The sequence below is a fragment of the Urocitellus parryii genome, chromosome 2 (genome assembly GCF_045843805.1).
Source record: "Urocitellus parryii isolate mUroPar1 chromosome 2, mUroPar1.hap1, whole genome shotgun sequence".
NCBI classification, from domain to species: Eukaryota; Metazoa; Chordata; class Mammalia; order Rodentia; family Sciuridae; genus Urocitellus; species Urocitellus parryii.
The window spans coordinates 181743523-181757891 of record NC_135532.1 but is presented as its reverse complement, the minus strand read 5'-3'; the positions used below and the strand labels follow the sequence as shown (position 1 = coordinate 181757891).

General features: G+C 36.0%; 1 protein-coding gene across 1 annotated transcript in view; it reads left to right on the top strand.

The window, feature by feature from the left end:
- Lpp (LIM domain containing preferred translocation partner in lipoma) overlaps window positions 1-14369 on the top strand; it is a 633514-nt gene that overhangs the window by 272463 nt on the left and 346682 nt on the right. Inside the window, exon 5 of the mRNA XM_026389376.2 lies at window positions 13912-14024. Within this exon, the coding sequence (XP_026245161.2) occupies window positions 13912-14024 (113 nt within the window). The remainder of the gene's footprint in view (window positions 1-13911; window positions 14025-14369) is intronic.

Below are 14369 nucleotides of genomic sequence, written 5' to 3'. Positions count from 1 at the left end.
AGCCAAGGAAGTGCCAGTAGGACTTGGAGAGGTAGCTCCACTGATAGGATGGGTCTCTTTATAGCAATCAGCATGATATTACAGACTCAAGTGCCAGGAAGGAAACTGCCACCATGTCCTTGGCAAATGGGCCCAGGACAAATGCTCTTAAGGATGAGACATAAGGAAATCCTTGAATGCCAAGGCTGAGCTCACTGAACTTGAAACTCAGAGGACTGGAACTACCATTGGAGGAGTACAAGGGGGCAATAAATCTATTGCACTCAGAAATGAAAGACCTTCAGAGGCAGCTGGCCAAATGAAGCAGGAGGAGGGAATGGGTTCTTCACTCAGCTAAATTATGACTCCGGGCAGGCAAATCAGGTCTACTAAAATAGCAAGGTGCCTGAACTTCTGCCCAGAACATGTCACCAGTCTGTGCAATTTGGGATTGTCTTCCATCACAGCCTCCTAATCTGAGAAAATGAAGGAAGCAAAGTGAATGAAATACAAGGAATGACATTTTTCTTGGAGAGCCTCCTTAGGGACAAAACCTGATTTTTCAAGAGAACTCTTACTTTTTGAACTTTTTAATTTTAACTTGAATTCTTTGTTGACAGAGCATCCAGTGGATTTTTTAGGCCTCTTAAGCCTTCCAATTAATGTGGGACTTAACTCTTTTAGATGTGGGGGTATGGGGCAAAGAAAAACCCTTGCAAACTAAGCAAAGGGCACTGGGGTATGTTTGCTCATCTGATTGCCTGGTTGTGATTGTTTGCTTTTGCTTGGCTATGTCACTGGATTTTGAGGACAAAACTAGTCTCTTTAATTTGTATGTCACAATAGCTTGTTTATGTCTTATAAATTGTTCAAGAACAGTTTGTCCATTAAGAAAAAAAAAAAAAAGTGACCTAGCCATCCTTCTGACCCAGGACAAGGCTGGGTGAATCAGTCGCAGAAGCTTGATGTGGCAAGTTAGAACCGCTTCAGGGCTCTGTACATGGTTGCTCTCCAAGATCTCTAAACATTCCGGGAGAACACACTGTTTGTTTATTTGGCTGCTAGGACTTCGTTTGGCTATTTTGTTAGTTATGCTCTTTTGCTTTTTCTCTCGTTTTGCCTTGACCCTCAACTCTTTGCAATCATGGTGGTGTAAGAACTATATTGAGTAGCCAAACTCAGAAATTCAAAGGATGAATGTTTCTCTCATATGCAGGAGCTAGAATAAAATAAAGGAAAGGGGGACGGAAAGGTAGAAAAACATAAAGAACAAATCAAATACAAATTAATTGATGAGCAAAAGGAAATATAGTAGAGTAGAGGAAGGAGAAGGGGAGAGGGGAGAGGGGAGAGGTGAGGGAGGATAGGAGGGAAAGGCTGGGATCATGAACTGAAATCAGTTTCCAAGCATCTATGAGTTTGTTGGGATGAGTCCAACTACTGCGTGTAGCTTTAAAGCTTCAACAAAATAAATAAATGAATAAGAAAAAAACCCATATTGAGTATATCACATACTCAGTAAATATCTACTACATTTTATATTTGCATTTCTAAATGTTTATGAAGGAGTTACAATTAAGTTACATAGAGGATCAACTCACAATAGAAAATAATTTATATTCATGCAGGACATTATTATCTTGGTCTGTGCAACCCTGGGTGGGTAAAAGATCAGTGCTATTATTCTCATTTTACAAAGAAATTGAAACTCAGAAATTCCATGATTTGCCCAAGTTCATAAAGCTAGTAAATGGTTCATGTGTGACTAGAAGTGATATCTTTTAAAATCGTTAGGCTGTTTGTTTTAACAAATATATATACACAAAATATATGTCATCTGACTGTGACTTGGATATATAAAGCGGTACTCCTTTGGTAGAGATCATCTCCTGGGGTCTCTATTTTTAGTCTTTCACTCTCTCTCCTCCGCGACATACTCACATTTTGAAGTTGTTTATCAAGTTCTTCCTTTAAAGACTTATTTATTTGGTTAGGATTCAGCGTGTTATATTATCAAGAACCCATGTGTCCATTTACTTAGCAAATATTTTTCTCAACTCGTCTTCATCTCAATTCTTGACATTGATTGGAAGAGGTGCTGTAGGGTTTGAGTGAGAGTCATACATGATGTGTGCCCTCGAGGAGCATAGTGCAGCGAAGTCAATGGCTCACGCATTTTCCACAGGATACACCATGATAGATACTTTCAAAACACTATATAGGGCTAGAAGTAGCCTTGGGGAAAACCAAGTACACATGTGTGGAGTGGCAGATGACTGGACCCCTCCAAAAAAACTTGGGTTTAGATATGGAAAATCAGTGGGGAATGAAGTCCAGATGGAGAGAAAGGCAAGAGAACATTCTTGGGGCCTAAGAAATCAGGGTAAGTAGCCTGGCAGATTACTGGGTTTATGGCTTAGCAAAAGTGAGCTTTCTTGAAAAAGAAACCAAGAAAGCAATCCTATTCATTCAACTACAAAAACATTATATATCTAGGAATAAATTTAAATAAGGAAATGGAAGACCTCTACAATGAAAATTATAAACCTCCAATGAAATAATAGTCAAAAGGACACACAAAAAGGGGAAGATAGTCATATCCGAAGATTGGAAGAACTTATATTAGTAAAATACCACACCATCCTAAGCAATCTACAGATTCAATACAACCTCCTTCCAAATTCCAAACTCATTCTTCATGGAAATAAAAAGCAAAAATCTCAAACATTCACATGGACCCACAAAAGTCCCAGAATATCCAAAGCATCCTGAGGAAAAACAATGACTGGAGGCATGAAAGCATACCTCAGAGCCATAGTAACCAAAGCAGCAAGTAAAGTCTTAAAAACCACCGTGTAGACCAATGAAATAGAATACAGAGCTCAGAAATCACTCCATGCACGCACAGCAAAATGATTTTTTATTAAGATGTAAAGAACATATATTGGAGAAAAGACAGGCTCTTCAGTAAGTGGTGCTAGGAAAACTGGATACACAGACTAGATTCTTAACCTTTTATCACAAGAAAAAATCAATACAAAATGGATTAATAACCAGCATGTAAGACATGAAATATTGAAACTACTAGAGAAAACATATGGATAACACTAGATTACATATATACAAAGATTATTTTTTTTTTTTTTTGGTCAAGATCCTAAAAGCTCAGGCAACAAAAGCAAAAATAGACAAAAGGGATTATATCAAAGTAAGAAGCTTCTGCACAGCAAAGGAAGCAATAGAGTGAAGAGACAACCAGTAGAATAAGAAAATATTTGCAAACTACTTACCTGGAAGTGATTAATATCCAGAATATACAAGGCACTTGAATAACAAAAATGTAAATAATCCAATTTAAATGGGGAAAATGATCTGAATATACATTTTTTGAAAGAATGCGCACAATGGCCAACAAGTACATGAAAAAATACACAATATCACTAATCATCAGGGAAATGCAAAATCAAAACCACAATGAAATAAATATCAACTTGCCCCCATTAAAATAACTATCAAAAAACAAAAATGAAAGAATGAATGAAATGGCAATAAAGATTTAGAAAAAAATGTAAATTTTTACATATTGCCATTAGGAATGTAAATTAATACAGCCACTATGGAAATAACAGTATAGAGATTCCTCAAAAAACTAAACATAGAATTACTATTTGATTTATCTATCACTACTGAGTATATATCCACCGGGGAAAAAAAAGCAAACATATCAAAGAGATACCTGTATTTCCATGTTTAATACAGCTTTGTTCACAATTGCTGAGATAGAATCAACCAAGGTGTTCATTAATGGATGAATAGATAAAGAAAACACATATATTATTCTATTATATATATAATAGAATAATACTCTGTTGTAGAAAAGAATAAATGCTACCATTTGCAGCAAGATGGATAGAACTCTAAGTCATCACATTAAGTAAAATAAATGAGTCACAGAATGATAAATACCACATTTTCACTCACTTGGGGAAGCCAAAAAAAAAAAGAGTAAGTCAGTCTCATAGAAGAGTAGAATGAAATGGTAGTTACTAGAGATTGAAGGATCATGAAGCCAGGCTGGGAAGAGGGTCAATAAGGAACACCAAACCACAGCTAGAAAGGAGAAATTAGTCCCTAGAGTTTCATAGAATGGTAGGGTAACTATAGTTTACAACCATCCATGATATATTTCAAAATGAAGTTTCTGAGCACATAGAAATTATTAATGTTTGAGAAGATGGAAAGCCTAACTAACCTGATTTGGTCATTGTACACTGCATATATTTATCAAATTGTTTAAATACAATCCATAAATATGTACTAATGTTATGTGTCAAGAAAAGGTAAATATTATGAAATTTAAAACTTTGAGAGCTACTGTTTACAGCAGTTATTTTGAAAGATGCATACTAGTCAGATCAGTAATGGGGAAAAGAATTTATTAGGTTTCTACTTCCTCATAGGAAGCTCATTCAGTTATCGGTTTCCTTCCATCCAAAATAAGATCCTGTCAAATCTCAAAAGTACCAAGCAGGTCCTTTATGGGCCTCCAGTATTCCTCAAAAATAATTCTCTAAAACTTCAGTATAATTGCATATGGGAGGGTTTATTTTTGCTATTCCAGTGGTCTGGGTAGCTGTCCTTATTCCAGTACCACATTGTTTTGATTACTGTAGTTTTGTGATAAGTTGTGAAATCAGGAAACAGGAGTCCTCCAATTCTGTTCTTTTTCAAGATTATTTTGACTATTTAGAAGGCGGTGGGTGGAGAGTCATTGAAATTTTTAATTTGGCAACAGTGTATAAGGGGCTTGGAAAAGGACTAGGAAGCATTTTGGAAAGGTTAGAAATAACAGAGACACACTTCAGCTATTTCTTTAGATATAAGGAATGTATGTATAAAGTATTTTAGTGGCAGTGGAGATGAAGAACAGGTAAAAGAATTGGAAAAATGGTGTAATTTATTATGGCCTTTTTGTATTCAGTGTAGATGATTGGGACAAAAAGAAAGGCATTTTCAGTCTTTTTGATTGTGAGAATTGTGAGAAGATACATAGAAAAACAGAGGGTGCAAGAGGTCATCAGATCTGTGGTGGGTTAGCATATCTGAATTCAGTTTTGAGCAGAGAGTATGGTATATAGTTCACTTGGAGATGCTCAGCCAACAATCAGTAAATACAGACATGCAATCAATGAGCTCCACGATAACTCTGGGTCTTATGTTGCTTATAGATGGTATATCCATTTAGAATTGCTTTTTTGATGTAACACATTTACAGTTACCATGGTGGCAGGAGCCAAATAGAGGAAAGTGGCTGGGGACAGCAGCAAAAATGAAGATCTGGTTAAAGACAGTAAAATCCAGAAGCTTCTGTGACTTGCCTTAGCTAAGAGTAAACAGAGTGTTAGATGGCTGTTGACATGTGTTTTATTTTGAAGTGACTATTATCACTAGGGTCTGAAGTCCTTAGCCTTGATCTCTTGGAGCCTAATGTTCCTGTTCTCCAGCTGAGAGAGACTAATTCACCATCTTGTGTTGTAAACACTCACTCATTTTAACTGATTACACCTCCAATGATTCTCAAATCACTAAAATTACTAATTGCTATTCCTTACACATCAAAGAGTGAATCCTGAATAATTAACCCCAAATAAAATTAGATGAATTGGCCCTTTTAATTAGAGTCCCTGCTGCTGTTTGTTCTGAGCTTCCTTTTCTTACTGTTAAGAGACTTTTAGAATGATTAAAACTGTTTAAGACTTAAACAGCCAGTGACCTTTTAATACAATATAAATCCATGAAAGCAATATTTCAGCTAGCAGGTGGTGAAGTAAATTTTTAGAGCAAGTACCTGTCAGCTCCACTATTCCTGTGGGGGAAAAAATACATGCCAAAAAACAACCACCTTGAAATGAAATGAGTGTCTCTATTTGATTATTTTTAAAGCATTTATGCATTTGCTAAGCTTCAGACTTGATGAAATAAATGGCAGGGTTGAAGGAGAGTGAGTAATGGTTGGCATCATTTTATATAAATAGTAACAAGCATTTCACAGCAAGAAGAATTCAAAGTGCATAAAAGATGAAGACTGGAGAAATCACAGAAGGTCCCTAGCCTCAGGTAGCTATTCTAGCCCTGGGGAATTTTCTGGAAGCAGGGGAATAGGCCTCAAAACTAAGGGATTAGGAAGTTTTGTGGGATCTTATTGCTGCCAATCATTGAGCTGTGATTTCTGGCCTACCCATGCTGCATTCACCTTAGATTTTGTTGAAGATATTTTGTGAGTTACTGCTCATAGGTGGCAAATCTCCTAAAGAGTAAGAATCTCTTCTCCTCTTCTCAGCCTTCTGAAGTTATAGAGGTAGAGCAGGTTTCCTCCTCATTCCCAAGAGGTCTAGGTGTCTCATACTAAAAGTGCCACATACTGAGATAAATGTGTCTTCAGCTATAAGTGAGGAGATTTGGGGTCATAATAGGTTTCTATTTTCCGGTTTATGTCACTGGTGAAGAATTTCCCCATCTATAAAATGAAGTAACTGGACTAGTTCAATGACTTATTTTTCTTTAACATTTTGAAATAATTTCAAAACAAAAAGTTGAAATTTATTTCAGATTTTACAGAAACATTGAATTTTCATTTAATGTTTGCCCAGTTTCCCTAAGTGTTGACCTCTTATATAACCACAGTAGAGTTACCAACTCTACTAATTAACACTGATGCAATATTACTTACTAACATATAAAACTAATTCACATTTTATCAATTGTCCTACTAATATCTCTCTTCTCTTCTGGAATCCTGTCCAGAATTACAGGGTGCATATAGTTGTCATACCTCCTTAGTTATTGGTTATCTTGGGTAATTGTTCAGTCTTTATTTATCACAGTAGTCAATGATGCTTAATCAGACTGCACATCAGAAGCATCCGGGGAGTTTTATAAGTCACTGTATCTAATTTCCAATTGCAAAGCCTCTGACTGAGGAATTTTAGAGTGAGGCCTGGGTGTATGTGGTAGAAGACAATGCCCTAGAAAGTTCTGCTGTATACTTTCTGTTCAATGTCAGATGGTTTCAACACCTCAACCTCAATATTTTGAGATTGTGTTCATGTATCTCACCTTCCCCTCCCTTGTGTTCCGGTACCATCTTCATTCCCATCTCTACTTGAGAAGTTGAGAGCTAACTCAAAAATTCCTGTAGAATTTGGAGTAGTTTGTAGATATCTTATGGGATGTAGATACTATTAAATCTATCAGGTCCTCCATTGCTAAAGAAAGATCCAGGACATTGGAAGTGGATACCATGTTTCTGGAGACTGGGGTCCCCCCTGCCTCACCACACGGTAACTTGGGGATGAGGACTTAGTTACTGTACTTTGAAACCATGCTCTCTGTAAGATAATTTGCAAACTCACAAACAACAACAAAAGTCAACTAGACAGACACTTTAAGACTGATATTATTATCTGTCCAGCTAATAGCTTCATAAAACACCTATAAACCAAATTAGCTTCATGGAATATGTATGATCCACCAGTAATATAGTTCTGATGGGTCTTCAGTACTATTCTGTGTCAATAACAGGAAAGGGGACCAATTAACTATAGAAAAAGTGCATGTTTTCATTCTATCAGAGTTTAATTCATATATATATATATATATTCATATTTCTATATATTTTTGTTACTAATAATTTATAATGATAATGTTGTTACTATATGCTGAACACCTCCTATGTATTCTATGTGCTCCAGGTAGGGATCATCACAATAAGAAGCCAAATCTCAAAGATGATAGTCTAGCAGGAGAAAACAAGAGCAACACAATTAAACTAAGAGCAGAATATCTGCTATACTAGAGCTAAAGCAGGGAGGAGCAATGTGTTGTCATTGGACAACATCCATCATTGGATAAGGATGGCTCACTCTACAGCCTTCTACAGCAGGGATTGAAATAAGTTAAATTACCCATTTACAGTGTTTCATTGTGAAACCACACAACCTCTAGCTCCAGGCCATCTTTGAAGGGAAGTAAGCTTCTATCCTCAATGGACCCCACCAGGTGATATCCTGTCTCTAAATCAAAGGGATATTTTCAGAAGATTCTGTCAGGACACTGGTATTTCTTTGGCAGCTTCTTTTTTGAGTGGTAAATTATGTTTTGTTTGAGTTTGTGTCTCTGGGATCTCGCCTTTTGTTCTGTCCGCAACATGAATTTTTAAATTTTAAATTCATTGTTTTTAAATGAGGAGAATTTCACTTTTTTTACGGGGGCTGATGATATCTCAGTAGCTGTTACAGGATTGATGCATCAGGCTCAACACATTGCCTTATCCATTTTGAATGCTCATTTTGGGAAGTCCAAAAATATAAAGTGATTTGTTGTTTGAATAGCAGTTACTATGTTTTGCTACTTGGTTCTAGTCCATTTTCAGAACCAGACTTGTCTCCTTTTTTTCCCCCTCCCTTTGTGTTTTTTGAAATACATTCAATGTTTTTGACTGAGACATTGAATCTGTTATCCAATAAATGGAAAGCACTGTGTGATAGAGAAATACAGTATACATAGATGTGGTACACTAAGGTGTTTCCCCTTTGTACATTTAATACCCTTCTGCATTGAAGAGGACTGTTGAACTCAGTGAAGTCTCAGAGATTTTGTGTGAACTAAAAATGGAGTGAAATTGTCCGATTTAAAATCAGAGACGTCATCCACTTTAAAGATAATAATTCTTGCTTTTAATTTGAGAATCTCAAAGAGCATTTCAAGCTAAGTTATTTAGAAAGATGACAGCACATTAAATTTTGGCTTGGGTAAATATAGTGATGCATTAAAATTAAACACTGGGTTTGCCTAGATTCTGCAATTCATTTCAAAGTATCTTCCTTTTGATTCTTAAAAAATAATGCCTGGCTGTAATTCACATTTATTGTATAGTAATTAAGTCAAAGGAGAAGCAATTCAAAACAACACTTATTATACCATAAGTGATAGACAATCTCTGTTAATATAAAGGTTTATAGAAATTTGAGTCCATGTTATAAGCTATTCAGTAGACCACTTTTTCCTCACTTGATAATACATCAGTTTTTCATGTTCTTCCCCCAGATACTCCATGACTCACTCCCTCACTAGATTTAAGTCTTTTCCCAAATACCACCTTAGTGAGGCATTTCTCAACACTTTTCTTTAAAATTGCAACATCCTACTACCACCCTAGCAGTTCTGTCTCCCTTCCTTGTTTTGAATTCTTTATGGTGCTCATCACCATTTGATATTCAGTATGTTTTATTTATTTATTTTTAATCATCCTTTTCCTCCTGCTATGGTGTAATTGTGGGCAACACTTTCTGTTTTATTGATTGATTAATTAATTTTTATTTGTTCTTTTCTCCTCCAGTGTCTTGAATTATACCTGTCACATAAAAGGTACTCAATGAATAAACAGGTGACAGATGTAGATGAACTTCATTCTTTGGATGACTACATAATTATCCACTGTGTAATCAGATGCGATATATTTTATAACAAATACCATATTGATGAGCATTCTGATTTTTCTATTATATTGTGTTGTGATGAAGCTTCCATAACATGCTTCTGTGCAAAATTTTCAGTTATTTCTTTGTACGATAATTTATTTAAAGTGGTATTGTTGAGTTAAATCCATAAACATTTTTGAGGATTTGATACCCTCTGGCAAGTTTTCTTGAAGAAAGTTCTATCTAATATTACTTGGGCTCTAGCTAGGAATATGAGTTCTGATTTCCCTGTACCATCATCAATTCTGTGTTTCATCACTATTTTAAAAATTATTTATTATATTTAATTGACATAATAGTACAAATTTATAGTAATGTACAATGTGACATTTTGTACATGTCCATGTGTAGGAAATAGCAAAAATAGGATAATTAGCTTATCACCTCATTTCTTTGTTATCATTATTTTTAATCTTGGTCCTTTTTAAATGTCATTGTCTATTAGAAATTAAGTACTATCAGAATCAACAATTTATTTTTTAGATAAACAGTAGGAAATAAAAATGGAAGAATGATAGAAAGGTTAGTTCTCCTAGTACATAGTCATGTATAATAAAAGTTTGGAATTTCTAAAGATGTATGCATGAAAACTAAATGTAAAGGTCACAAAGCTTCTAGTTCATCGGAGGGTACATTGCTTAAGGGGTGTGAGCTGCTGTTTTGGTGGCAGTGAGGACAGGTAACCATGAATGCCCAGCCTTTCCCTGATAATGAGCACTTCTCCTAGAGAACACTCACAGGAACTGCACACTCAAAGAACAGGGTAAAAGGGGAATCTAGGCACTGCTTTATTAATAGCTCTGTGAGTGTTGATCTCCCTCTGGGACAGAGATCTGTGGTTGTACTGAGATGGTATGCAGGTTTTGGCTTTAGGAACAGAGAGATGTTTTATCCCATCTCTTCTTCTCACCACTGTGTCTTGGAAGCCTCTATGCTCAGTGAGCTGCATCCCTAAAGGATCTGGCTCGAGGCCCCTATCTACCTATTTGGGGTCAACAAAAATATTCCCAACAATAGCTGGCTTGGTTTTCCTGGGAACCGGATGCTGCATAGGTCTGAAGAAGTATAAGAAAGAGCCCTTTCTGGGTACTTCTTAAACGGATCTGCAGGGCACACTGTTGCATGCCTTTAATCAAAACTACTAAGGAGGCTGAGGCACGAGGATCATAAGTTCAAGGCCAAGGTGGGCAACATAGCAGGGCTCTGTCTCAAAAGATAAAAGTGAAATACAACTGAGGTTCTTACAGTAGTGTCTGGATCAGTTGGATTAGCAAACCTTTACCTTGTCAGGGAAACCAACAGAAGTGGGATGGGAAAAGAGCATTGAAAGGACTTTGTCTCTTAATAGATACAACAAACTGGATAAATCAGAGCAATTTTTTTCATATTTTTAGTTACAACCATTGGAGTCGATGGGTTGAGAAGGCTGAGAAGTGATGGATAAAATGGCACTTATCCTCACTTATTCTCTTAGCCTTTGTCATATTACAGCATTTCCTGGTGGGTTTTAAAACTTTATCAACTGAACATTTAGAAATAACACATTTCTAGGTACTGAAAATCTCTGTTTTGTGTGTTTGTGTTATTTGAAAACTACAAAGGAGAGTTGAACTGCTGTACCAACGAACTCAGGGCTGTCTCTTAACCCCCTGAGAATGCTGGGCACCAAGCTTGAAATGCAAGTTTTAGATCCCTTCAAGGGCAAAAGACAAGGTACTGCGCTCCCCTTTGGCTCAGTAGGAGGGGAAAAAAGTACAAATGAATAAAATAATTGACAAGTTAAAAGTTTGTATTTTCCTTCCACTGTTATTCCTCAGTTGCAAAATTCAGCTTCTTAGAGGCAAGTTGCCATTGTCAGTTGCTTTGGAATCCATTCCAAAGTTTCTTCCTGATAGTACATACATATATCTATACACATCATTACACAAATAACACTTGTCTATTAAAATCGTGAGCTATAAGTTAGAATTCGCATAACAGTTTGATTTAAGATAGTTAAGAGTTTTTCACACACATACATGTGTGTGTGAAAGATCAAAATAGGATAATTAGCATTTCTATCACCTCAAACATTTTTCATTTCTTTGTCATCACTAATCTTAATTTTAGCCCCTCTTTTAAATGGCATTGTCTGTTAGGAAATTAGTACTATCAAAATCAACAATTTATTTTATAGTTAGCAGGAAATAAAAATGGAGATAAAAATAGAAAAGCATCATTGATAGAAAGGCCCGAGCTATCTGCAGTAGTTCACGCTTTCTTCCAAAGAACCCATTTTCTCTCCCTCTTTCATTTTGTATTAGTTTCCTAGTTATTTACCCTTTCTTCCATGTCTTTTAAAAATATAAGTTTTTAAAAGCTATGATAAGAAGTCTTTGGCAGTTGAGCTTGAAGAGCAGAAAACTTCTGTCTGACTCAATAACTGATCCAATTAAAGAAGAAAATTATAATGAGGTTATCATTAGGGATTTAAAAAATTTATCTATGTTGCCTAGAATTATGATCACTGTTGTTTTCAACTTATTTCTTTTTGAAAAGTACATTCTCTTTTCCTTTTCACCCTCCCAAGACTATCATCAATCTGTGCTTCACAATATTTATGTCCTATTACAAAAATAGGGCAAAGAAGAATACAGTTGGAAGGGACCTCAGAGACGGGCAGTTGTACTTTTCATTCCAACACGTAATTTGCTATTGCATTTTGGACTATTCATGTGACTTTTATTGACCTTTGTTTCTCTTTTTATAATACCATCTCCAGGATTTTTTTTTTTTTAGTTTTGATATTATCTGATGGTGTGATGATTCTGTATAACGTAGCAGAACCTGATGAATTATAAGAGGGCATTCAACAATCTGTATTTTAACAAGACCTTTCATAGATCCTGATGAGTTCTGAACTTTGGGAACCATTCCTGTAGTGGGGGGTGTCCTGTGAATGAGAGATAGTGTAAGAAAGTTATCTTAGTACGTTGCCTGGGTGCATGGTCAGATTCGGAGATGACCGAATTTCACTGGGTGTTAGACTTGGCAGCTGTTAGCTACTCTTCAAATTCTAACTGTGTTGTTTGTAAAGCTAATGAAGGCCTAGTGAACAATTTCAAAGGGGTGTCAGAACAACCAAACTCACTGTCTTTCCATGGTGTCCCTTTTACCATTCTTAGACTCTTTCTCCAAATGCCTAAGTTGAGATACTTTGCTACTATACAAAAACAACTCATTTTAATGATGGAGACTGCTGCCCTACAGCTAAATGTTGAAAAGCTGAAATGCAAGGATATGCTACTGATCTATAAATAGAGGAGAATACTTCCCCAACACATCAAAAACATTATTTTTAAAAGGAAGAGAAAAAATAGAAAGACTGTTTAAAAAGGAAATTTCTGTTTTCCCAGTAAAATTTTTTTTTCAAAATCTATTTTAAGAGATTCTATACTATGAGCCATACAGCTCTTAGATATATGTTTGTACCTCAAATTTTACAGATGAGATCTGGTGTTTCAACCACCATTCTTGTTGGTCAGAGATGGATTTCTTGGTCTCTTGAGCCTCATTACTTCCTTCTTGGATTGTATTTTCTAAATCAGATGTTTCTTATTCCAATTTCTCCTCATCTGTTCTGCATATACTTAAACTTTAGTAAATCATATTGTAACCAAGTGTTTCTGCCTCAGAATTCCTTGGGTGCATGATAAAATTGACACTCTGCTCCATCTGTATCCCACTTAGTTATTCATCACTTTTCTAATTTTTATCACCCAGTAACACTATTTTATATTCTTGTGGTTTTGGTAGGTTATACCTTGCTTTTTAATTCTCTGTGCCCTGATTTTTTTTTCCTTGTATGTCTATATCCCCCTTTCTGCCTAGAGTGGACTTGCTATCTACATCCACAATGTGCAGGGCTATTATAGGATCCAGTCAGCCTCCTTTGTTCCTCCACTTGGATATAAGTTTTATTTTATGTTATTTTCCAGAAGTTTATTTATACTCTTCGTAAATTGTATCTTGTATCATTCTTACTTGTATACATGTTTTTTTTTTTCCCTCTTGTACTTGATTAAAAATTTACTGAGGTCAAGCTCCATGTCTTATATAATTTAGTCACCTCATCCCCCAAACAAAGCACATCCCCTGCTCTTGCTAAATGTACTTGACCCCTCTAGACTAGCTTTTATGCCACTTCTAAATATCAAATCTTGTCCTCCCTCTGAAAGTTAAGGCTATTAATTAAAGTGAGGAGAGCTAAGATAGGGAATAATTGCTATATAAGGCAAAAAATTATGTGTCAAAGCCAATTATGAAAGAGTAAAATGTCAGCAAATATATATTTTTAAAGAGTATTATGAAATTGCATCCCTTTTAACTTTGTGTGTGTGTTTCTTTTCTGCAGGCGACTTTCTCCCACCACCACCTCCACCTCTAGATGATCCTGGTGCCCTTCCATCTGGCTCTGGAAACTTTCCTCCTCCACCACCCCTTGATGATGGTGCTTTCAAAGTGCAGGTAGGAGCTGTGGTTGCACTCATGAACTAGAAGGAAGCTCATGAATTCAGTAATTGTTTCTGTGGTAGATAAACATTTATCCAGAGCCTATAGAGGGCTTTGCAACTTATAAGGAACCAAGGCACTTTAATGCAAAATGCCCAACTCAAGCTTCTCAGATTTCTGCTGGCTTACACTTTGAAGCCCTGGAAATCCTTTTAACTACTAATTTTGTCTCAAAACCCAAAGCAATTTTTTAGGAATGCTGTTTGAGAAGTCTACATTTTCTTGTTATCCCAGGAACACATAGCTGGGCCTTCTTTATTGCCTTCCCGACTCCCTCTATCCACAAACATTGCATTTCAA